The 26,811-nt window shown below is 46.0% G+C and overlaps 2 protein-coding genes across 2 annotated transcripts in view; both read left to right on the top strand.

The window, feature by feature from the left end:
- The window catches only part of LOC106748945 (MAP/microtubule affinity-regulating kinase 3-like), a 76,311-nt gene extending 53,428 nt beyond the window's left edge, over nt 1-22,883 (top strand). The window contains exons 4-12 of the mRNA XM_014627905.1: nt 18,790-18,851; nt 19,565-19,694; nt 20,229-20,541; nt 21,163-21,266; nt 21,487-21,603; nt 21,804-21,996; nt 22,110-22,222; nt 22,302-22,461; nt 22,590-22,883. Coding sequence (XP_014483391.1) covers nt 18,790-18,851; nt 19,565-19,694; nt 20,229-20,541; nt 21,163-21,266; nt 21,487-21,603; nt 21,804-21,996; nt 22,110-22,222; nt 22,302-22,461; nt 22,590-22,667 — 1,270 coding nt within the window. The 3' untranslated portion in view covers nt 22,668-22,883. The remainder of the gene's footprint in view (nt 1-18,789; nt 18,852-19,564; nt 19,695-20,228; nt 20,542-21,162; nt 21,267-21,486; nt 21,604-21,803; nt 21,997-22,109; nt 22,223-22,301; nt 22,462-22,589) is intronic.
- A 1,489-nt stretch (nt 22,884-24,372) lies between these two features.
- LOC106748883 (adenosine monophosphate-protein transferase FICD homolog) lies at nt 24,373-26,745 on the top strand. The gene is made up of 4 exons (XM_014627804.1): nt 24,373-24,677; nt 24,881-25,547; nt 25,689-25,895; nt 25,999-26,745. The coding sequence occupies exons 1-4, from the start codon at nt 24,476-24,478 to the stop codon at nt 26,357-26,359; spliced, it is 1,437 nt and encodes a 478-aa protein (XP_014483290.1). The 5' UTR covers nt 24,373-24,475; the 3' UTR covers nt 26,360-26,745.
- The last annotated feature ends 66 nt before the right edge of the window (nt 26,746-26,811 follow it).

Raw genomic sequence — 26,811 nt, 5'->3', positions numbered from 1 at the left:
CACACGTTTCCGCCTAGATAACGGTCGATAGCACTCCGCGCGCGGCGTGAGGGTTTTTAAAGTCCGCACACGGCGCGAACGCGGCGCCACGAAAAGCGCCGTCTCGGCGAGTTTATAGTCGAACGCTATAAAAGCGAAAGAGCAATATAAACCCATATCCGGGCAAGCTTGCAGCGGAATGGCTAGGCCAATCTCGGATATCTTTCATCTTTTGCCGCTCCCCGACCAGCGAGAGACCCTCGTAACCGGAGTACTTCTGGTAAAGTCATCCCCCCGTCCTCGCCCCCGCCTCTTGCAGCACCTTGTTTTCCATCCTCCCTCATAGCCCCCCCTTCCCCCTCCTGCCCCGTTTCTCCCTTTTCCATCGATACACCTCTTTCCATATCTCCGTTTCTACTCGCTTCCATCGACTACTCGGCGTATTTTCTGATGATGGCGGCGGCGGCGGCGGCGGCAGCACCACTCGTAATCCACGAATTCCCAATAGATTGATCGTAAAATCGACGTTCATTGACTCGCGGCATAGCTGGGAAATCTCAGACGCGAGCCGCCGCCGTTGCTTGCAAATTAGTTGCCACGATCTTCGAGTAATCCCCAGGAATTACTGAGAACCGCTCGCCACCGTGGCCGCACACGATGTCCCGTAATCTTACTTTTAACGTGATTTTATTATAATTTTACCTTTATTTTGCACGACAATGTGATTTACCGACGAAAGTTTACTTTGACAACAGTGTGTCTCTCCACAAAATTTTAATTTTGTCTCGAGACGAATTTGTCTTAACGAACTATCTTATAATTTTGAACAACTTTGTAATATTATTATTTATTTATTTATTTAAACGGAAAGTAAGCCTTTGATTCATAGATAAATAAAATAATAAGAAGAACAGAAAAAAAAATATCAATTAAATTAGATTTCAATAAAAATAAATAAGTAACCGCTATAAAAGAGAGATTCGGTATGAAAGATTATGATGACGTGTCCCAACATTGAAGCAACTGTTATTCAATTAACGTCTGTTGCTCGCAACTTTCGATGTACATATGTGCCGTTGAGCTGCACGATGCACGACGGGTCAAGTTAAGAAACATCGCCGACACGACTGAGCTCCGGTGACTGATGCCGGAATTCGTGAGTTCGACAAAGAGTGATCTCGGTCGTTCATACGGGAAAGAAAAGGGGAAGCTGAAATCAGTGAATCCGACGGTGGTTAAGGACCGACGACGAGGGAACGGAGTCTTCGAGACGGACTAATTTACACGAAGATTGACGCTCTCTCGTTCGCTCTGACACGTTCTAATGGAAAAGATGTGTCTCTAATATCAGCGGCCGACCGACCATCGGAAAACTATATCCGTTCGCGACAAATCCCATCGACGGAACTTTCGACTTGCCGCTAGTTTCCTCGCCGATACGGCCGATTACTTCGTTTTCGCCCTTCCTACGGTCGCGCTGCGGGAAAAACGCGAGGGCTCTCGGGGAAACGAGAAGCAGACGGACCGATTTATTGCGGATCTCATCATCCGAATACGCGAATGGATCCGCTTTGTGGATTCCGCGCTGCAACGGTGTTCTGTAAAATTTACTATAGTTACCGTACATAACGAGTGAAACTTTAATATAAAATTCGACGCGACCGCCGCAATAGCATCTGCTTTTCGCGCGTTCGATCGGACCGATTCGTCCACCGGCGCCACCGCCGACCGCCGGTGGTGCAATCTTTTTCCCCAAAATTGGATTTCCAGCTCGAATGGCCGCGATCATACCGTCACACCGCATACACGCTATAAAATTTAACGCTCGCAATTACGAGATCCGCGCTCCGCGCCGCATTTTCACCGGCGCGCACGGTGGATATATTTGATTACAAATTGATCGTTTGAACGGGGGACCGAACGCTCGCGAAACAATGAGGATTAACGAGTGCTCTAATTCACCCTCTCTCCCTTTCCCCGTTATGAAAAGATAAAAGTAACGAATAACGCCGCGCATGCACACATACGGACGCATATACACACTGTGCGCGGGCGCGCAGGCGTTTTTATCGTTTCATCGTTCGGTCCCGGCGCATTTAAATTCGCATTAAAATACCACCACGAGATTTTCGTCGCGCGTTTCATTGCACACGGATGCATTAAATAAATACGGGCTTTTTGGGCGCAATAATAAAATGCGGGAAATTAATTGCAATGGCAATAAACCGTCGCGAGCCGGTATAGAGTCCTAAGCCGCAACGGGGGACATTTTTGAAAAGGGAATTAAAAACTTTCGGACGATTCTCCGCATAACACACGAGAATAAATCGCTTGCGCCAACCGTTAACAATGACGCCCAATCGGACAATCGCGCTGTTTGTATCACAGTAATCTGTGTAAGTCACAAGGTTGATTCCATCGAAAAGGGAAACAACGCGAGACTGCGAGAACGGGAAAGATCGCGCGTCAATGCCAGGAAATCTGAATGCGTGACCGCTCTCGCGGCAAAGTATATGGGAAAGAAGATTTGGTTGAATTTAACTGACGATGAACGAATGTTAAATTAACACACGGATATGTTAAAAATTTGACACAAAAATTTTAACAAAAATCGATTTTAATACAAGTACAAACTTTTTGTACTGTGTATAGATCATATTTGGTTTTAATAAGCAGAAATGTTGTTTCCTTTAACCAAAACGCGCTTTGTTCATTATCGAGTTAATTCGACTGAACTTTTCTCTCCGTGTACGTATCATAAGGATAAGAGAGAAGTTTCGAATATGCGTACGACGCCTAGGTCAGGCTGAGTGGCGTGCAACGACCCTGAGGAGTCGATAGCGCCGATGGCATTCGACGTCGCGATGCTCCCAACGGCTCCCTCGTCCTCCCTTCTTCATCTGTACGTTGAACCTGAGGGGTTCGTACGTCGCTCTCGCGCGGGAATCGCACCCCTTCACGGCTCCATGACCTCTCGGCAACCTTCTTTGCCTCGTCTTTCGTCGTTTCCCTCCTTCTCGTCGCCCGAGTCGCCTTTGCTCTTTCACACACGCACGCCTACGCACGCCGCGAAAGTGCCAATGCTCCTGACGTCGACGTCGGTCTCCTCCCGCCCGTCTTCCACTGTTAATTCCTCGCCTCGACGCCCACGATCGTGTTTTCGGTCTTAACCCTTTGTTAGCTGGCGAAATCCAACGAGGTAGATACGCCACTTCTTCCAGTTCGCCGTGTTTATAATGCCATTAAAGATCTCCGCGATCTTTGGCGAATGTTGCCGATTGACTCCACCCGACGAAGTTGTTTGACGAAATAGTGAGAGAAAAAGAAAGAGAGAGGGGGGGGGGCGAAATTTTCACCGGTGTTTCTTTACCACTATAGAGATGTCTCAGAAATGTATTTTCTTTCTGGATATACTAATTTTGAAATTATATATAATCACGTGCGTAATAACTAGAAGGGGTGATTTTTTCACGCTTATGTCGTTTTCTACATTGGATAGATGTCTCCTTTATTTCTGAAAATATTTCGTGCGTCCTAATAAAGTCAACCGGCCGGGTCCTGTTCCGCGGATCCAATGGAATTTTTATTGGATATAAATCGCCGATAAAACGCGTTGTCGACTTTACGGTAAAATATATTCCTACCGTAAGATATTTCGATATTTCCCTTCGTAGACACCGTCGGCTTTAATATCGATTCCGCGGTCTGAAACCGCCCGAGCACCCAGGCGGGGTACCGTTCGAGTGTATTTGACTGGAAATTGACCCTTAGGAACTTTTAATGGGCACCCTGCCACCCAAACCTCTTCCGCTCCTTCTCTCCGCCAAGACCCTACGAGATGGATCTCGCAAAAGATTTCCTCCTAACGCACGTTCGGTACGAAAAACATTGCCCCTCGTTAAAATCGCACCCCTCTCCGAATCGCTTCTCAAAATTCGATGGAGAGCAGAAAAGATTTCGGTAAGAAGAAAGAATAAAATGTTTTCGATATACTCTTGATACCATACAATAATGATTTCCTATCTCTACTTTCCTCTTATAATCTATAACGTATACGCAAAGAATGTCGAATGTTTAAAGTGTTAGTTTCGAGAGATGTAGAGAGACTTGTCCTGTTACCTGCATCAAACATGTATCACCACCACCCGTGGCGTTCTCGAATCGTTAGCGGAGAAAAGGGGGAAGAGCTGCGTGCACATATACACACAACATACGATAATTGTGAATTCGTGAGACGGGACGCGAGGTAGGGGGATCGATCGCGTGGAGGGGGCGGGAGGAGGAAGGGGGGAAGAAAAACGGATTTGCGTGTATCGTTAAACCACCCGCAGAATTATCGATACTTTTCTGCCCAAGTTGAACCACCCTCGCTTCGCGTCGAGTAGGGTGCCCCTTGAAAAATATCCCTCTTAACTAACCCGCTGTCCATGGAAGTCCGCTAATCTGGCCCTTAATGCGAATGCCGACTTCCAATCGCCTCCCCCATGGCCCTCCCGTCCCCGAAGGCGGTGGGCCATCTCTTGCAACGAGTAAGCCGCTATAATGATGCATTATGTCGCAACAATAGGCAACGCGGCTCCGGTACAAACCCGAACGGAAACCCGAGAGCTGCCGGATTCTATCCATATATCTCTCTCTCCTTCAATCCCCCCTCCCCTCTCTCTCTCTCTCTCTCTCTCATCCTCTCTTTCTCTCTTCATTTCTCCTCCCTGCAATTATCAGGGCCGGGGAATGCGCGTCATCGTGCCTTATTGTGAATTCAAGCTTAAAATTAATTCCTGACGGCCGAAAGTTCACCAGCGCGGATTTCGACGGAAGAATAGGCGAATAGTTCGAATGTGAGGCAAATACCCGCTGCTTAAGTACTGTAATTCATTTATTGATCCTATCGAGGCACGGTCGGCCCGATGTAACGTCTTTTTCACGGGCCAATCGTATTTGGATATTCAGGTGAGCCGCGATCTATCTCCCTCGCGACTCACAGGGTGCGATCTTTCGATGTGATTCGCCGCGCGGACCGGTTGAGGTCGGAACGGAGGTTTAAGTTTCATCATACCGTTGCACGACGCAAGTGACGAAGGAAGAAGGAAAAGGAGAGAGCTTTACGTGGTAAACAAAAGAATTGCAAAAGGGGGCCACACACGGTCGCCCTCTATCGCCTTTATTGAAATCCGGGATTCCGCGGGCCAGGATTTCACCGCGCCAACGGGCATTAGCATGTCTCGCTGGCGACGTTCAAAGACTCGGTGGATCCTACCGCGCTACGATAAAAGGAACCACCTCTCTCGCGCTGAAAGACGCCGCCGTTTTTTCTCCCCCGACCTGTCGCGAGGAGGCGAAAGAGTGAGAAAAGCCGCGCGTACGAGAACGCGCGACAGAGCACGGGAGAGGGCTCGCTGAATAAAAAGGGCCGGATGGGGTGTGAGCGGGGGCGGACAGGGATGACGGGGGAGAGCGGGCAGAAGCGGAAGGGCCGGATAGGCCGGAGATAAAGCGAAATAACGGGGATATATTTTTCGGGTCTCCCGCGAGCTCTCCGCAAGCGCGATTTCTCGTACCAAATAAAAATAGGAGCCGCGCGGTCGCCATAAATATTCCACGGGTTCGACCCCACGGGTTTCGGTCACCCCCGCTCAAACCCTCCTACACCATGATGTATCCGCGCTCATCTTCGACGTGTGTACTACCGCTACCGCCTTCCTCGCCGCGCGCGCCGTACGCGCTTCCTCTCGCTTATCCCGTCGAACCGACGCGCGTCGATCCGTCCGCCGACGGCGACCCTCTGTGATTTATTCGCTTCCTCGGTTAAGGCTTAATGGATCGAAGCCGGAATCGCGGATTTTTCCTCTATCCCTGTAGCCAACGGTACTTTCAAACACGCCGGATGCTTCTCGCGGATTATTTATCTCGACGTTATTATCGACAAGCGACAAAGTTATTAATCCATAGTTATTAAAGTCGAAATTCCGGAACAGAGATATCAAAGTGGGGGATCAATGTGATGGCCATAAGGATAAATGGAATTAAAATTCATATTAACGAGCTAGATAGCAAAATAATAGCAATATACGGAGCGAGACATTAACTGTAACCACACGGGTAAAGAAACTCGATTCCTGCAGCTGAATAGGGACCAGATGAAAACACGGCGACAAGAAATACAAATTCGGCGAAAAGAAATGGTATTTCTGTTACCGCGACTGAGAACATCCGTCTGAACGTACAGCTATGTTAATATAATCAAAGTTTTGTCTAGCTGCAGGCAACGGAAAATTCAGGTACATCAACGAAATTGTTTCTTTTCTCCGTGAATACCTTGAATACCTTCGAAGTATGGCAGTGAGAGAAAAATTTGTCCAACGGAAAATACACCGATAACAGTGGTCATCACTTCGAACATCTTCAGCAAATTCAAACTTTTTTCATCTTCATCTACTCGTTATCAAAATTTTCCAAAGATATTCAATGTGATAATAGTTATTGCTTCGCCTTGTATAACTCCTCTCTCGCCTTTATCGAAGACAGGAATCTAGACAATCTAGAAAAAAGTATGTGCAGAAGCGGATAGCGCATTAGGAAGAATGCATTGAAATCAAATCGCGCGTGTTCCATTCTCTTTATAAAATATAGCGCCGAGATACTTTCCACGAGAATTTTCAGACCTATATTTTCTAGCGCGGGTGCGCGCGTCCGAGTTAATCGTATACAATTTACATGATGGAACCTCGGAGGATCCGGAGTCGCCTCCGGACTCGCAAACTAGGAATCCAGAGTGCCATGTATACATCAGCGGGAAGAAGTCGGTGGGTCCCGTGTCGCGAATCGAAAAATCCTTCTCGCCCGCCGCCGTTTACATATATATTCCATGCGATATTTCAAAAGCCCTCGCCTCCATCTCACGTCGCTGTCTATTCTCTTATACTCTCGAGTCTCTCTCGAACGAACCGCGAGGATAGTCGGATCCTCGGGACCCCCCAGGGTGGCGATCCGAGGTCATCGGCGCCTGCAACCCGCATCCAAATCAGGAAGCTCTCCCTCTCGCTCTGTCTCACGGCCGGTCGTCCTTTCTCCGCGTACGAGAGAGAAAGGAGAGAGAGGGAGGGAGAGGAGCCAAGAGAGCACCGGCCAAAGAAAAGAGAAACGGGGTGATGTATGTGCCTCGATATACGATGTACGCTGGATCGGGGCGAGAGCATCGACGCTCGTTACAATATTAATGCGGTTATTATACGACGTCACATTTAATGGTGCTCCCAGGCCCCTTCCGAGCGGCCATAACTCACCGGTGGGCCATCCGGCTTTTTTCGCCGGCCGGCCGCCGACAAACCGAGAAAAATCGAGGCGATCGCGGAGCGCGTTTCCGCGTGAGCGCAAATGCGGGTTTCACGAGGGCGAGCACCCACCGTCGACGGGCATTATTCAACCGCGCCGCGGATTTCAGGAGAGAGAACGCCCCGGCGCAAACACCGTCCGGAACAAATACCGCGATCCGGCGTAATTACGCCCAGTCGATAGCTTAGTCGACCGTGTGGGATAATATAAAAAATGCCTCGCGCGTGGAACTCTCTCAGGGAAAGGAAGAGGCGTTTGCGGGAATCGACGAGCGGCGGGGACACGTAGGCAGCGGGCTCGAGATAAAGCTGCGATTTCGAGCTCGAGCATCGAGGCACGTTCGAAAGTTATCGTGCGGATAAGCGCGGGATGAGCTTTGGAAAATGCGGATCTTCGTCAAAATCTCCTCGTTGATATTCCCCTCGGCCTGCGCGCGCGCTTTCGCGCCGACGAATATACGCGCTGTTGCAGCGCAAATGCCCACGTGTGTCTCACTCCGCCGACTTAATTTGACACTTATTCTAATCCAATTTTTATCTGGCCCACAACTACATCGAGACAACTGGTTATCTCGGGTTGTACAAAATCGCGACAAATATCGCGACTGATTGAACGTCTCCCGAGGATGAGACTCGTCGTCGGCAATAAGCAGGTGAATACCTGAGACATTCTCTAAGTGAGACAAACTCCATTGGCGTTCGATATCGCGAATGAGTATCGAATCGGTCGTGGTGCTCGACCGTTGCCCGACGTGTTAATCCAGCGCGCTATCACGTCGCTATCGCGACACCGGTGCATCGGTTTCGTTTTTCTCTTTTCCTCGGCATCACGCGTAATCCTTTCTCGCGTGCTTAAAGGAGTTTAATTTCCCACGCCTAATCCAGGTACAAATACATGCCGACTGTAGATGGTGATGCACGACCTGAGAGGTGAATGGAGAGAGAGGAAGAGAGAAAGAAATATTGAGGGACGGAGCGACGATAGAGAGAGAGAGAGAGATTTATGCCTCCGCTCTCTCGTAGTTTATTCTAGCGGAGTTCATATATCCAGACGATTACGCGACGACACGGCTATTTACGCAGCGACGTATCGGAGCGGCTTTAAGCCCGGCGTCCCTTTCAACCACGTGCAGCGCGCGGATGCACCGCGCGTCGCAGCGCCAGGTGTGTGTATCGGCGCGGCCGTATTCCGCCTGGACGTTGTCGACGACGAGCAGTCGACGCGTAAGTAAAACGACTCGCGTTATATTTATTATCAATTACATGGCGAGCGCGTACGAGCCACTCCCGGCGAGTGGAAGGTGTCCTGGAACAGGTTTGATTAATAAATTAACGCACGGACGGGAGGGCGCCCCGTCGACCGGCTTCTCTTCTTCCCCCCGCCACTACCCGCCACGGGAGCCCGTCGAGTCCGTCGTCTGCAACCTCCTTTTCATGAGGAACTGGTCCGCCGATAAATTATATCGTCTCGTTTAATTGCGAATTCGCCTCGAGATAATTGCCATCGCGCGCGAGCGAGCGAGCGCGATCCCTTCGTTACGACCAACCTGGCCGGCATGCACGTGGACACACGAGTAAATATGCGTCCACGTGCACCCACGCACGTGCCTCGAACGAACGACGAACACGTACGACGTACGAGTGGAGGGGCAGAGGGGGGCGGCAGGCTGAAGAAAAAGTCGGCTGCGACTGCGGCGAGAGTTCGTGAGTCGAACGAAATGAAATCGCGGATCGGGGGGATCGCTATAATTCCGGCGAGGTCGGATTTCGGTGTGCTACGGATGCTTGAAAATGATCTCTCCACGTGGATTTACGGCGACGAGACGTGACGATTCCGCGAGAGCGAGAGGGAATACAAACGAAGGTGCTCGCGCGGCGTCTCGTGTTACTCGAGGTTTCAACAGAGCTCTAATTTCGGACGAAAGCCTGGAAAAAAGGAATTAGTTGTCCACGTAATACAATTGAAAGTTACCAGACCTGGTTTTTAACTGTGGGGGGTTAGAAATCAAGTACAGGGACAAAAAGAATTAGCTAAATTAAGTAAATTTCAGTTATATTATATGGACAGCTAATTTTTACTTGCGGCAGTTAGTTTTTAACTGTGGAAGCTACTTCTTTTTTCCCGGGTAATGGCCGATCGAGGAACGAGCGAACTCGTAAGTCTTGCTTCCCGATCGAGCTCGGTGAATTCGCGCGAGCGAAATCTCGTGACGATGGTCGCGCAGAGACGGACGGACGGACGGACGGCGACGGTAGCGTGAATGCAGATGTCATTTTTTCGACGGGAGTACATGCGCGCCGGGTGCGCGACGAGTAGCGCGAGTAAATTTTCGCGGTGGTTCCGTTAGGCAATCACTATGAATCAAGCCGGCTGCGCCTGTGCTTACGTTTACGATTGTTGTAAATTACTCCGAGTTTTTTCCGCGCCGGTTTATCCCGACCGCCGTCGCCGCCTCTCGACCCTGTCCTCCTCCTCCTCCCCCTCCTCCCGCTCACTCTGTCTCTCTCCTTCTCCGCCTGTCTCTTTTTTTATTCTACCTTTCCGTCTCCGCTCTCGTCCGTTTCTTCTTCTACCGTCCCGCAGCGCCTGCATCCTCCTTCGTCCGAAGGATGCACGTCATCGTCGGGTCATCGAACGTCTTGTTCATCGAATCAACGACGACGATGACGACGACGACGACGACTCGACATTACTCATCGTCGTGGAGTCCGCGGCGCGCTTTTCGGTAAGTTTTACGGGTTACGTGCTCGTTGGATTGCAGCAACACTGATGATGGATGGGTTCATCAGTCAATGTCGCGTAATGAAGATATTTTATCGAATAAGAAAGCGGTACATGGTGTGAATAGAGCGTAACGTTGGACACCATTAGTTTTGTCTACAAGAGAGACTCGGCAGTCTAAATCTAATAAATTAGTGTCTTAGAAATTTCAACTTAGAAATCTTCGTTTCAACATAACGCTATCATAACGTTACGTTTTTCCATGCGCAAGTTGCCCACACAAATTCTCAAAAGTATTAAAACAAACAAGATTTCCTTCGAACAAGATTTTATCCTAAAACGAGGTGTCGACCCGAGTCAAAATTGTGATATCATTTTGATGTTTTTAACTTTAGATAAATTTGATAAGATAAGTTTAACCCTTTCGGTACATTTGACGAGTGAGACTCGTCATCTGCTTACTTGGGCATAAAATGTATTACTTTTACATATTAATCCATATAGCGACAAATTAAATCCGTCCCATGGGCATAAAAATCTTAAAATAATTCAGTACTCAAAGGGTTAATAAGACTAGTATACCTATTTAGATAACCTATTAACTAATAAAAACCTACTTTGACAACATTGACACTTATTAACATCTCTCTTAAATTTTTAACTTTACAGATTTCATTTTAATGCTACCTTCAACAACCTATTTTTACGCTAAAACAACGAAAATCGAACAGCGGACATTTAAGACATAATCCGGGTCAAAATAGGAGTAAATTATATTATTAAAATTGAAATTAAACCTATTTTGCTATCTTAATTTCTGTATTATAGAATTAAAGGTTTAACTTGGAGCCAAAATTTCGATACAGGGATATTGTCTGCGCGGGAAAATTGAAATTTACCTTAGGTACCTATGCTACCTAATATTTTGGAGCAAACGGACAATTGACACGTTTGCGAGTCAGGTTTCGTACCGCGGCTCAGTCACGCGATTCGCTCGATTCACGCGACCCATCAACGCGAAGACGCCGTGTTGCGGCGAACCCTTTCCGGGCTCCAAGGATTTCCGTCTCTAGTCGTGACTGCGCTGTAACAATAATCGTAAAGCATCGGGGACGCGGCATATTTTTTATCGCTACCGTTACCGCCTCGGCGTACCGCCGCGATTTCGCGTCACGCCACCCACGACGGTGAGACGCGCGGCACGGAAATTACAGCGGTACCGAAACGACCGCAAACGCGTTTGAAAATTAAACCGCTTCACCGACAGTAATTCTCGCGGTATTCGAGAAGCGCGTCCCGCCTTTAACCTCGTCGTCGGGACCCTTGTAGCTCGTAGATTACATGTCATCTCGTAGAAGCTGCTCTTTATGTGAGCAATGTAGGTTGGACGGACGTGCTAGCTAGTCTAGCTCGACCAGATGATCGCTTGAAACTAACGAAACGCTAACCGTTATCCCCGAAATACCGGCGAAATCACGAAGGTACGGTTCATAAAGCGAGGTGGTGTCCGCCTTGTCTAGTCGCGAACGGAAACGATTATTTTATGCGATGCAAAGTCATCTCGGGGAAATTAAACAATTCACCAGTATACTTTCTTTCATATTTCACGCTACGTTTTATTTTTCTAAGCGCGAATCGTTTTATCTTCCCAGGTGGGTTATTTCTTCTAAGTGAATTTCTCTTTATTTCCCAAATGAATTATCCGTTCTTCTAAAGAGGAGGATGCAGGATTCTCTCTCGTACTTTTACATTCCACTCGGAACTTCGTGCTTCCCGACACAACGCGATTGCAAGTTTACTTCTTCGGAAAGTTTCGAAAAGAAGCTTTAGGGTTAATTTATACGCCACGAGGATTCGCAATTGCACCTCGGCGGCCGGCCGCGAGCCGACCACGGCGGCTCGCTTGTACGCGAGAAGGGCGAAACGCGCAGGAATGGCCGATGACCCCGTCTGGCCGGATCCCTTCCGCCCACGCATCGTGGCCCCCGCTAAGGGCAAAAAAAGCCCGAGGAGAAGAGCCGCTCAATGCACTGGCAACGCACGAGTCGCGATATCACGCCGATTACCTGGCAGAGACGTTTAACCCTCTCGCTCACCGAACGCGCGTATAATTCTTCGCGTACTCGATACGCATGCGAGTTATTTCGAAGTCTCTCGACAACGTCGAGAAGAGGACGGAAAAATCGCGCGATTCGGATTTTCTCTCATCGTGCGAATTCATCGAGCGACGTGGAATGTCCGCGATACGATTATCACGCGCTTACTAATTGAGAACTGCAGTCCGAGTCGAAATTTTGACCCTATATTAAACTTTTAATGTTACAACATAGTGGGAGCTAAAATAGTCAAATATAGGTTCAATTTCAATTCTAATGATATAACATAACCCCTATTTTGGCCCCGATGATGTCTTAAATCTTCCGTTTTCGCTGTTTTAGCATCAAAATAAGTTGTTGAAGGTAGCATTAAAATTCAGTTTGTCGAATTAAAGGTTCAAGAGAGAAATTTAAAATTGTCAATAACGTAAAGTAGATCTTTATTAGCCTATAGGCCATCTCAAATACAAAATTAGTGTTCTTCAGGCCATTCCACGGATGCATTCATTATCAGCGACACCTTACGCCAAGAATTGTATCTAAACTGAATTTTTTTTTAACACATTTTACGTTCACCATATTATAAAAAGTGGCACATACTGCCATCAGATGCGTAAAACGGAAATTAAAATTTTTCGCATTTTCATCTCGCATACCAATATTCACTCCTCTAATTATTGGCACGATCACAGCATGATCTTTCGACGCATCGTCGTACGCCATTTGTTCGCGTTCGCCCATTATATCGCAAGCAAAACTCATCTCGACTTTAATGGCTATTACATTGTGCGCTGTTTGTTTTTGCGCATTAGCCGTGCACAATCTCCGGATATTACACATGAAACCTCGGTAACCCTACCGACGCTAACGCGAAACGACTGCCTATTAACATTAATATCGTTTCACCGTGTGTAACACCGGAAGGCTACACGTTCAGACCACAGGAACGAATGGAGCCTGGGATGCGAATCGCTAATAATTGATATGAACCTCACGCGAAATAATCACGCAAAAAGTAAATTTCACAAACGGAAATAACGCGACATGCATTTTCATCCACGAGGGGTGGAGGGAAGGGGAGAGCGTTATCGAGTTATCAGCGTCTCGAGAGCGACGTCGAGTACCTTCGTCGGTCTCTTCCATATCCGTGTTTTTATCAGCCAAGAGGATTAATATCCGTGGGAACGAAAATTAAAATCTCCTCGATTGAAGCCTCAGATTAAAATCTCCTCGAGATAAACCGTCACCGATATTCGACAGTAGCGACGACGACGACGACGACGAGGAAGATGGCGGTGGAAGAGACACGTCATTGTTTATGCCGATAAATACGGCGTACGCCTATCGATACGTTGATAAACGACGCGTATTAAGACGAGATAAGTCGCAAACCCGTTTTGTTCTGTTGTTTACGGCACGAAATCGGCGTCAAGGTGCCAACTGGAAAAATAAGAGACGCACGTCGAGCACGTTACGGTCAACGAACTGGCGCATCCTCGTCGTCGTTGTCGCGATCTTCATCATCATGGTACTCGATCGCGACGTAAATCCATCTATCGACGTTTATTTAGAACATTTTGCGAATTCTTCACGGGCTTCTGAGAGAGCGTTCTCTCGCAAATCGTCGGATCATGTATTTATAATCGTTACTGGAAACTTGTCTCTCACGCGAGGTATTCAGATCACAGTTTAGAATTAGCTCTCTGAGTTTTTCAGTTGAATCACACGATCGCAAATACAACGTCACGCGATATGAATGTCGTGTGATGCAATTGAAGAGCACTCAGCTCCAAACTGGGATCTGACTATCTCGTGTCAAATAAGACTCAAACTACAATTATAGACACGGGCTTAAGTATTTGAAATGTGGAAAAGCATGTCGAAATTCGAATGCTGAGTGCATACACATTCGATATTTTATGTAACACATATCGCAATCTGATCTTGGATATTAAAATGTAACGAGAGAGAGAGAGAGAGAGAGAGAGAAAGAGAGAGAGAGGAAGAGAACGGTGAACCCGCTCGACGTTTCGAACGAAAGACCGAAATTAGCGAAGAACTTCAAAATTAAGAATCTCTCCTCAAGAACGCGCTTCATGTCCCGAATAATCCGCGAATAATTATAGATACAGACTTAAGCATCTTACATGTGGACGCATACGTCAAAATTCAAGTGCTAAGTGTACAGGTGATACTTTATGCGGCACGTTTGTTGATTTAATCTTGGATATTAGACTGAAACGAGAGAGAGAGAGAGAGAGAGAGCAATGAACCCGCTCGACGGTTCGGACGAAAGATCGAAATTCGCAAAGAACATCTCCTTAAAATTAATATATTGAGAGACACGTCTCTCCTCCAGGATGCATCGTACGTTCCAAGCGCGTATAATCCGCGAATAATACATGTGACACGCGAGAAGGTGTAAGCATGTTTACATGCTTTTTCCGCCGAACTCCTCGGATTATTTTCCGCACGCGTCACGCTTACGCGAACCGGTTTATCGGCCTGGTCCAGGCGCATCGGACGGTTTATTAAAACCTCGCCTCGAGCGTCGCATCCCAAATATCTCGTTATCTATTATTCCGCGGCGCGTGCGTATCAATGTGGCGCCGCGCGTCGAATATTTATGCACGGGCAGAGACATAAATCGCTCGCTCGCTCGCTCGCTCGCGCGTCTTCTCTCCTCTCGAGCCAATACGACGAATCCGCGCGTCTCTCTCTCTCTCTCTCTCGACCTTGCCGGTTTTCGTGGCGACTTCGCGACTCGTAACACGGACATGACCCCGCTCAACTGAGCGACAGCGTCGGGCCCGGGTTATTAAGACCGAAATAACTACCGCGCGATGTAACGGTCATGGCCGGCAATTAAATTTAAGTACTTACGGATGCGCACGCGCGTTTGCTCGCAAGTCGAGCGAGTGCATCGCGAATGCATCGCGAATGCATCGGGCGTATGACTCAAAAGTTTACGAGCGTGAGGAGACGAGCGCGACTGGCGAGAGCGTTTAGAATAAATGATGTTATCAATTACGCGCGAGCAAAAACGGCATAGAACTATTAATTAGTAAACGAATCCGCGAGGTATTTGCATAGCTCGGAGAATACACTGTTAACTATATATCGTCGAAGTTAGAAGTACACGTTGAAATAAAAGCCCTACGTAATTACGAGGGATATTACGAGGTACGTCGAATTTGGAGGTATGTCAAAATTCGAAATACGTGTCCTTCATAATTACGTAGGATTTTTATTTCAACGTGTACCTCCAACTTTGGCAACAGATTTGGTTAACAATATAGGTAGACCCGCGACAATTTCTTTCCCCGAAATGAACGAAATTTCGAATTATTTAAGCGGCGCATCAACTTGCGACGCTATCGGACGTAATTCCGCGTCAAACGCTGAAAGATTAAGTCTCGCGTCAAAAACAGCTCGGTTTTCTTTTTCTTTGCGAGAGCGTCTCTCGCGACGAATGCGGCGAACGTGAATCCCTCACGAATGCGACTCGTGGCTCCATCTTACCATACCCGAGCGCATCTCCAATCGCGCGCCCGTCGTCGTGGATCAGCGGGGATATCTGGATCGTCGCGTTCATCGATCACTTTTGTCACGGGCCGCGCGAGTTTATTTTCAAAGCGAGAAGTGGCGAGAGGAGGGACGAACGATGATCGTTAACGGCGCCGGCGTGCGGGGCATATTTTATTTTTCGCTTCTCTTCTTATTTTTTATCATGTCCGCGACCACCTGTCGCTTTACACCGGCAATTATGCTCTCGCGATTGCGAGCGCGTACGGGACAAGCGCACGTGCGCGAAAGAAAGAGAGAGAGAGAGAGGGAAGGAAGGAGGAAGGGAGGGAGATAGTTGCATAGAAAGAGTAAGAAAGAACGGGAATGCGCGAGCTTTAATCGGATCTCGCGCGATTTGTCGCGAAAGTTCGCGGTGAACGCGCGCGTTCTCTCTCGGGCTGCGCGGCTTCTACGACGATGTAAAAGAAACGTAATCGCCCAGGCCAACGGACAACCGTGGCCTCGGCTTCAGGGTCGTTTCGACTATTATCCCGCAGTCGAGGATGCAGCAAAAGCACATCGCTCGACGCACGATGCCTTCGCTCGAAACTAGCCAAGATACTTGCGATATACCTCGATATCGGGTTGACTGTATTTTAGCTACCTGCAGCTACCTCTCGCTACATTTGCCCCCGGTATTTCGATGCTTCCTTGCGTCGATCTTTTACATTTGTGACACGATCTTCCCGTAATTTCCGATTACGAACGGGACGTGATCGCCGCACGGCTGACGAACGAGCGAATCGACCGGTTTATTCGTTGAAAAAAGGATTTGGTAACAATTGTCAAGATTTGGCCAAATAGTTTCAACTAAATTGGTTGCTGCAGCTAAATCATTTAATATATTGCGTATGGTATATAATACTAAATGATTTGCAGTAACCAAACAATTTAGTTGAAACCATTTAACCGTTACCAAATCATTTTTCCAGCATTAAATTAACATCGGACGAGCGAACTCGAAGGAACGGTTCCGTCTCGAACTCGTCATTGTTATCGCCGCTTGGTCCTCGGACTTGGATCGCGAATCGAAATTCGACGAAAGGCGCGGACCGGCGGCGGACCGGCAAAGAAAGAAAAATGCCGGACGTTCTAGATTCCGCCAACGAGTAACGACCCCGGCGCGCCTCGCATCCCGCGACGGTATTAACCTCGCCGCGGGCACGTGTTCCGAGGAGCGAGTCCTCTTTTATTACTTATTAGCGACACCCAAAGCGCACACTGGCTTCTCTCTCGTTCTCTCCCTCTATCTCGTTTTCTCTTTCTCTCTCATGAGCGCACGCGGCGATGCGATTTTAATGATGCGTTTCAAGGTCCCAAGGTCTCTGCCACGGATAAGCTACAGGGCCGTTGCCGCCTGATCCCGGTGACAGCTGGGCCTCAGATAGAAGCTATCATCCCGCTATCGACGCTTCCATAATTGGAGAACGCTTGAGCTAAACGCGCCGATTCTCCCGCACTTTGTGTGCGCATGAAGCGTCTCTCTCTCTCTCTCTCAACTAATGTTAGCACCGCTCGTCTCGTCTCTTCCGTTTGGGGAAACGACGTTTTCGCGACTATCCACTCTATCGCGAGCGTCAGGGAAACGTTCACCGCGCGGAAATGAGAGATCACCTCTTCCATCGTGCGCTATTTATTTTCAAACGGACGCCCCGCGAACGCGATCTCTTATTCGCGTGTGATTTATTTTCACAACGCCGTTGCTGACGAGAAATTCGCGATAAATCCAGACCGAGGGAACATATAGTTCGCACGCGGAAAGACACGTGCGCGTGAAATTTCGGCGGTCTATAAGCCCCGACTCGGCGTGGTTGCATACGAGCTCGATAAATTGAGGGAACTCGACACCATCGTGCACGTCACGACGCGGTTTCGTCGCGTCGACGAAACGACAATTTGCAAGATCCGCGAGTTGCGCTCGTAGACGGCGATACGAGCAAAGGAACCTTCGCGCGATGGTCAGGGCCACGAGAGGTTCTTGCGCCGAGAGCGTTAATCTCGCGAACGCGCTACGTGATCGCAAACTGCACACGCATGTTGCCCATGGGCGTCGTGCGCTTGCATATGCACGACCCGGACTTTTTCTCGCATGCACCCGCGCAATCACCGGTCTAGTCGCGCGATCGGTCGCCTCGGCCCCGTCGTCGGCGGTACACACGTCGGATTAACTTGTGAAAAAATCGTAATCGCGAGATCGTTAGAATAATACCGCCGACCATGCGGGATATGTGTTTTTGCATTCACGCGCGGAGGAAAAAGACTGGTTGGATTAACGCGGCAAATGAACGAACCGGGTGCGCATTGAAGGAAATAAAATGTCGGGTTCTAAGAATCAGAAATTCTGTTTTAACGCATTCGATTCGTTCGCTCCTGAATCGACATTTAAATTCTACATTAAGCCTTAAGTGGAGAAAACGGCAGGAGGAGTACTATAGCGCTCCTCTGATGTTACAAGTGGGAAGTTATTGCCTCCAGTTATTTTCTCCATTTGATACTTAATGTAGGACTTCGATCTCGACTCAGGAATTATTGTCACATTAATTCAATCTATCTTTTCTCTTCGCGCATGGAACTATAGGTTCCATGTTGAAGGTTCGCAAAAAACCGATATATTCCCAATTTTCTCGCGGATTATTTCGGTCTCTTATCCTCTTTACGGAAAAAAGTAAATGTGGCAGGTTTTAACCGAATACATATGAATTTTTACAAACGAATTATTCTATCTTTCAGACAGAAACAGGAGAAATTCGTGGAAAAATAGGAAAAAATCCGATTTTTTCCCAGCTTTTAAAAAATTATACAAATATATTCGGAAAGAAAATCTGATTGCGTTAATCAGAAACGGAACAACCAGATGCGTTCTGGTTGAAGGAAACAGAATTTCTGGCTCTTACGACTCAAATGTGATTCTTATAATCAGAAATTCTGTTTCCTTCAACCAAAATGCATCTAGTTGTTCCCTTCCTAGTATATAATAAAACTAAACTTTTCCCGTGTAGAACCATATCTTCCACTGTGTAAAGAAATAGTGTATAAAATCGTGTGAAAAAAAAAAAACGGAAAAACGAATCGACGTGAAACGATTCTGTTGCAGAGATCTCAAAATGGAGAACATCGTGCTGCAGGACGAGCGCAAGGAACAGATCAAGATAGTGGGTGAGAGGCAGATACACATATACACGCGCACGTGTGCACTAGCGGACGACGTGCTTCGCTTGGGACGCGAAAGAACGTTACGGCCGTGGCGATTGCCATTACAATCGCCATCGATCGAGCCGCGCAGATTAGCGTGCACACCGCGAAAATCAGGACTGTAATGCGCCTGCTCGCGTGACGTTCGAGATTTTCGAGCGTGAAATCAGATCCGCCCGAGTCCGGCAAAAATCCGCATAAAAAATTGCACCCGCGATAAAATTGGTGCTGCAACTCGTATAATTACGCACCGAGAACATAATGCCCTGTTGTTTTTCATAGCCCCCCCCCCCCTTCCCCTCTCGACCGCTGCTGCATGGCGGTCAAGTCTCGACCGATCTCGATGTAGATATTTTGCAAAAGCCTGCGAACACCAATGCGAAACACTTCGCGATTCCTTATCTCGCGTGTGTAAACCTTTCGCGAGCTCTGGTAAAATTGAAATAAAAGTCGAAACAAGGACGAAATAACGTCGGTTTTATCCTCGCCGATTTTTCACCGCTCGGAATATTATTCCGGAGACATTCGTTACATAAACATCGGGATCCGATGTGGCTACGATGGCAGCGCTATTGAAATTTTCAATAGCGAAGGTCGAAGCGGTCGAAGGTTCGACAGTCTTATCGTGGAAAGCACTTACCGTTTCGATGACAGGTGTCTTTCGTGTGCGATCGTAGATTTCGGGCTCAGCAACATTTACACCAGCGACGATCCTCTGCGAACACACTGCGGCTCCCCGGAGTATGCAGCTCCCGAGCTCTTTGTCGTAGGTAAACGATATGGTCCGGAGGTAGACTTGTGGAGTCTGTAAGTAACACATCCACCGAGTTCAAGTCACGAAACGCACAGAACGTGTCACTAATTAACACACTAGATTACTCACAGCTAAAACCACTTTGAACTTGTGTTAAAATCAGTGCTTGTTAAAAAAAACTTATATTAAATTTTTAACATACCCGTATGTTAATTTAACATATTGTGTTATCTCGATATTTTATGTTGAATCGATGTTCAACATGTGAGTGTTAAAATAACAGGTTTTATACTTTAGCATCGATTAACATATGGATATCATATAATTTTATGTTAATTTTTGACATAATATTTGTATTACTTTTCAACATATTCAACTTGTGTCAACATAAAAAACTGATGTGGGCCGTTTGAGACACGTGAAATATGTATAAATTTAACACAAAGTTTTTTACTGTATTATTCGAGCTTGTTTTAACGCCTTAAAGGCAATTGCCGCGCGTGTGAGTGGTCGTTACGTAGTTATAGTAGTTAGTCTACCGTCATTTGGCCGAGCAGTTTGTTAAAAACGAGAAATACGATGAGCAGCGGAGTCGTCTTGTACGGAATGATCACCGGCCGATTGCCGTTTCTGTGTCCACGTGACGAGTGTACGTCGTCGGAGAAACGTCGACGAAGACTAATGATCCAGATCAATAGAGGCCTGACGTCGACGCAGGAGAAGGCTCTGTCTGAGACGTCAACCGAGTGCAAAAGTCTGATAAACCGTCTGCTCATACCGACGGCCCACGAGAGGATCACCATTCGAGAGATCTTCGAGCATCCGTGGATCCTCACGCCGTCGAAACGCAATTTTCCCGCTCGCTTCGACAAGGATTTGAAAACGTCCGATCACGTCGCGGTAATGTTACACTATATTTCGGCGACCGTCGCTCCGGCGAAACGGAATTTCTTACGGCGTTTTTTCATAGTAAACATAAGACACAGACCTTGACCGCTAAGCGCGCGCGTGAAAGTAAACATCAAGATCAACACAGCGAGGAAAATTTTCAAACTTTTTCATCCATTCTCGAGTTAAAATTTTCGTCTTATATTAAACTTTCAATTCTACAACACAATACACAGAAAACAACTATTGTACTGTGGAAAAAGAAATTACTCAGTTTATTTCTTTTCTTTTAAATAATAGCTATCTCAAAAGGAATATTTTCATGATATATATAATAACATATTATAAAATATATTCATGGTTTACCGCAGAAAGGTTTACTGCAGAAAACGTTTCGATCGTTTCCGATATAACTTCGTTATCGATGATAATTAATTGTTCAACATCAATGAAACATCAATGAACCTACGCGTCTCGTTCTTATTTTTAATACGTGGTGTCCCGCTCGCATGATCATATGAATTTTCGACTTTACGACCGCGTACTTTGCGGTTTTTCAGCCTTAAGACATGCGCCAATTAGTAACGCCATACGAAATGCCGTGCAAAGTGATTGCATCGCCGATTATTGTAGATAGTGAACGAGATTGCGACGTCCATGCGAACGACCGCGGCTACTGTCGAGGCTGAAATAATGAGACGAAAATACGGGGAAATCGGCGGCATATATAATATAAAGTAAGAGGAATACCGTAATCGATGCGAAAGATAAGATGTCAGTTTCACGACCAAGTTCTTCCGCGTCGTGTAATTACTCCATATTTACAAACATATTTATATTTTATTACATCTACGTTTATATATTCATTATTTTGAAGTATTTATTATTTTATTCGTTACTTTAAAATTTGATATTATATTCTTATTTATATTCACGTGATTTATTTGTTTTCGCCAGAGTTCACAAGTTGCATGAAACAGCTGCTGCTGTTGCAACTTGCGAATTAGCACCGCGACTTCTTCGAAGTTCCACGTGCCAAACTGAGGACGCGCCATCGTCGAGCGTGACTATCAGGTATGCTCATTAAATGCACGAGACACAATTTAGATAAGAGTCTTTCGAGGAATAATTTCCGAAGAAGAGTTTCTCGAGAGACGAGCTACGGAAACGTGAACTTTCTCGAAAAATGTGGACGAAGTCCGATGAAACAGTCAAGCAAAACTATGCAATTATCGTGATATTTGCTCATTACGACTTTTTTACTTTCGATGCAGAACGACGAGGGGTAATTTTCGAAACGGTACATCCAGAGATTCTTACAATGTCGATCGCGTGGTCGTCATGCGACACGGCCAGGTGCAAGATCGATCGGTCAAGAAATCCTCATTACACGGTTCCACGACATGGAACTGGCGATGCCGCTCCGGAAACGGAAATCGCTCTTCCGAGGAACGGAGAAATTCCACTGTAAAATTTCGCCTCCCCTTATCACCGCTCCGATCCCGGCGATTACGATCATAATGATCGTGCAAATTTCCCGCGGTTAATTGTTAATTTCTCGTGTTTCTTTTTCTTTCCAGAGGAATCGCTGCGACGTGACTACCGCGAATGTGTCCTTATCGCACCAACAATATCGTATACCGCAAATTATGAAGATTCAGGACAACAGGATCTCGGAACAACGTTTACACAGGCACGTTCTCGAGAAAGCAAAAAATGCAACACTTCTTTTGTGTACGCGCGCATTGAAGGGATTGTTTGTTTATTAACAGAGACAAAATACAAAATTTCGTATCCTGTACCGATTCCAAAAGGGCGGGAAAAATCGGAGGGAACTCGAGAATCTTCGAAGTCAATCGCGATATGATATCATCGACTTTACGAACGAATTCACGCATTAGCAGTGAAAGCATGCCTGCCTCTCGAATCGGAGTAAGTATTCGAATCCCGATGAAATTGTGTCGTTTGGAGAAGCAATGCTCACGAAACCGTCGCGTTTCATTCAACGCGAGTGCTCCGTTTTAAACTTTTTTTACGATATATTTATCATATTTTTTCAGGAAACTCACAAAAAAATGCTTACTGCTCCCTCATGGCGGTTTCGAGTTGGAAGTGCGAGAATAAGAAGAGATACGTGAAACTCGGAATATTTTTCGAACAATTAAACATTACTATGATCTTCGCATTTTCTGACAAATAATACTCTCGTTAAAATGCATGTTTGTTGAGACATCGGTGATTAACTTCGTTAAATCATTTGTTTACCTACGTCTATCGTCAATTAAAAAATATCAACTATCTCGTCTCTGTCATAGAACTAAATTAATTTTATTGAAAACTTGTTCTATATTGTGTTTCATGTATCTCATACACGTATATCATATATATGTAATGTATAATAATGTACGCACATATAATTAATAAGCAAATATGCAGTTTAAAAAGATCATAAACCTCAATAATCGACGAGATACAATTGGAATATTAATGTGTCCCAGTGCGTTTATCCTCAGTAGCCAAGTTTCTCTGTAATGTTTAAGAAACGTATTTTCTCGCATTGACATTAGTTAATAGGATGTTCAATTATGATTACTGCGAAATCTTTTTCTTTTTGTGGACAAAATTATTTTGAACTTTTGTTTTGTGAAAAAACGAAAGAGTTATGTAAAAATTATATAAAGCCACTTTGCATACATAAACACACTGGACGACGTTAATGCATCTAATTGTAAAATTTAAAGATAAATATTAAATACCATCAGTCTTAGATAAAGTCTCGTCATTACCAACGAAACTCGGAAAATCCGAGGATAACTAAAGAATATTACCGACTGTAGAAATTACCGACTGCTGAAATTACCGACTATGTGGTATGCAAGAACTGATTTAATATCTGCCATGTCGGTACTTACTGACTTCTCCCTCGACGGACGAAAAGTCCAGGATGCATCTATTTGAACTCCGACGATTTGTTCGACATTCCCAGCAATATTTCCTGCGCGAGACCGTTCCGTTCGAAGGCACGGAGGGTAGCGATTTGTCGAAATCGCCATTAAAACGGACACGCAATCGTTTGTTCGGCACTCCCGATTACCCGTTTCGCGAGATATTCGCTTTCGAACTGTCGAACGCGACACATCACCACGACAAACGCACGAAACTTACTTTCGGCACTCCCGATGACAGTCACGCGCGAAGCTGGTCTTTGACGAGTCAGAATCACGAGAAATACGATAAAACTTCATGAATCCGAACGGACTGACCGGATCGTAACTCACACCATGGCCGACTCACGAATCGCAGGATTGAGATATTCGAAGATTCAAGCGCGCCAACTTCTCTTGATACTCCGCCGACTGCTACCCGAAATGTTCATTTTCAGCGACATTTAACAATATTTCGCCACGCAAAATTTCGCGAAATTTACTTTCGGCGGTAACTCGTGTACGAGATTCCCTCAGCAAGTCGAAAACGTACAGTTCAACCAACTGAAGTTTCGCTACCATAACTGGGCAAACGACCGTTACTGTACTCGACTACCGACACGCCTTAATGTTTTGAGAATCTCATCAATATATCGAGAAATATCGTAAAATTTTTGTAAAATCACTCGAGAAATAGGTCGAGGATCAGTATAGGACGTAAATTTGGGAAAATCATACCATAATTTTCGAGTACGCCGCGTTTTTCATCGGAGCTCCTATTGAGCCTTCAGTCAGCCATTAGGCGGAAAGGCGGAAAGGTGGGAAACGGGAACGACGGAATCCGCGCGAAGAGGATCGACACGAATTCCACCAATCAGAATGAACCACATAGCCTGCTCACAACGCTTCGGCCGCCAGGGGCGCTTACGTCATATCACAAGCGCGTTGTATCGCATATGATCGTCAAACATGTCAGAGTTCGTTGTCGAAAGTGTGTCCCCGAAGAGTCGACGTGAGGAAAAATGCTATCGGCGTGCATATACGAGCCTTATATTATGTACTGTACAAAAACCTTTCACGTGAACGTCAAGCGGAAGGATGTGACAGACGACGCTATGACACCGAATCGCCTCGTGTCCTTTGTCTTCATCTCCGGGATTGTGGTCGCTGTTACTTGCACGTTACTGTTGCAGTATATATTCAACTTGTCCACTGATTTTTCAAGTATGTACAAATTAACGTATGGATCGTACTAGTTTTCTCAGCACACGTCGTGCGTGTCGTTTGTCGTGATATTGTCTGGAATAAAAATCACCTGCAATATTTCGTAACAGAAACATAGTTTTCTGTGGTGTCCTAGTGATCTAGATTCTCCTGAGAACAACCAAGATCAAAGTGTGCTCCGTCACGATCGTTATTTTTTCCAGAGCAAGAGTTTCACCATGTATTTATACCGCTTCCTTCGGATGGCATATCAAACAAAGAATATACTCTCAGTCTTGCATTAGGCAACACTGAACTCGACAAACTGCAGGTTCAGAATACTGAAACATCGACGGCAGAGGCATTGACATCCTTGCACTTAGCTATAGAGATGAAATCATCCGGCAAGCAGAAGAAAGCTATAAAGTTGTTTCAACATGCAATGGCATTGGCACCGCATCATCCAGACGTTCTAAATCATTACGGGGAATTTCTAGAGCACACTCAGAACAATGTGATTAAAGCCAATGAATTTTACGTACGCGCTTTAACTTATGAGCCGAATCATGAAAGTGCTTTAATGAACAGCCAAAGGACAGCTCGCGTAGTCGAGGAACTTGACAGGAGGATGCTCAGGCGCATCGACGAAAAGAGGAACGCGCTGTCCACGATACCTGATCACAATGCTGCACTGATACGCGCCAAGAAGGAGGCTTACTTCCAACATATTTATCACACAGTCGGGATCGAGGGGAATACCATGAACTTAGCACAGACAAGAGCTATAGTAGAGACACGTACCGCGGTTGCTGGAAAAAGCATCGATGAACACAATGAAATTCTTGGATTGGATGCCGCCATGAAATATATCAATGCGACCTTGGTCAATAGGTAAGTTTCTGTTGCACCAATGGCATTAAGATAGACGATATAAAAATACAATACAAAAATACCAATTTTGTTTTTAAGACACGTCTGAGAAGGGTGATTTATATGTGTAATTTATTGTATGATTATGTTTGATAATTTCAGGGTAGGTTCGATTTCTATAAAAGATATATTGGAGATACACAGACGCGTGTTGGGCCATGTAGATCCTGTCGAGGGCGGCCAATTTCGTAGGACTCAGGTGTACGTCGGTGGTCACATACCTCCAGGCCCGGGAGACATACATTACTTGATGGAGGAGTTTGGGATGTGGTTGAACAGCGAACAAGCCATCAGGTTGCATCCAGTTAAGTAAGTGATCCTTACGTCTTTTCGCTAATTTTTTCTGCTTGATCCACTGAATATTTTCACCGATATTTTTCAAAGATACCGATTAGAAAAATTGTCTTTATAGATACGCAGCTGTCGCACATTACAAATTAGTACATATACATCCGTTCGCCGACGGTAATGGCAGAACGTCTCGCTTGCTCATGAACATGATTCTTATGCAAGCCGGATACCCACCTGTTATCATTCACAAGCAACACCGCCACAAGTACTACGAGAACTTGCAAATAGCGAACACCGGTGACTTGAGACCGTTCGTGCGATTTATTGCCGAATGCACTGAGCAAACGTTGGACTTGTTCCTGTGGGCGACCAGCGAGTTCTCTCGACAGGTTCCCGCATTGAGCCAAGAGACTCTGTTCATGGAGAGGCACAACACGATCATTCTGGAAGACGAAGACAATGACATACTCGAAAACGATTGAGCAACGCGCTCAGCCCAGATCTGAAGTATTTTTGAGACCAAAGAATGTTCGCCTTACCTCTATATGTCTCATTTTATTTATCAATATTTTTAATTCTCGAGCGTGAAAGTTCCTTAACAAAGTAACTGGCTACGTTATGACGTACCGGACTCCGAAACTTGAAAAGCCCTTTAATCGTTAAAACTAAATGTGTACGATATTCGGGTTTACCATAAAGTATAAACATATCCGCTGTTTTACGTGAATCTGTTGTACTATTTAAAAGCTGCCAATTAATTAATTTTAACGTGAGCCCATGTAAATACGAATCTTCCATTGTGCTGTACAAAATTAATTTATATTTAATATTTATAAGTATGTGTGTGTATAATGAGTGCAACGGTGAGTAAATGATCATATATATAAGCAAACAGTCTTCTATAATATTGAATTTGAAGCAGTAACATTTTTTC

Source organism: Dinoponera quadriceps, unplaced genomic scaffold, assembly GCF_001313825.1.
Source record: "Dinoponera quadriceps isolate SergipeBrazil2010 unplaced genomic scaffold, ASM131382v1 scaffold37, whole genome shotgun sequence".
Lineage (NCBI taxonomy): Eukaryota > Metazoa > Arthropoda > Insecta > Hymenoptera > Formicidae > Dinoponera > Dinoponera quadriceps.
This window is presented reverse-complemented; position numbering and strand designations above follow the sequence as displayed.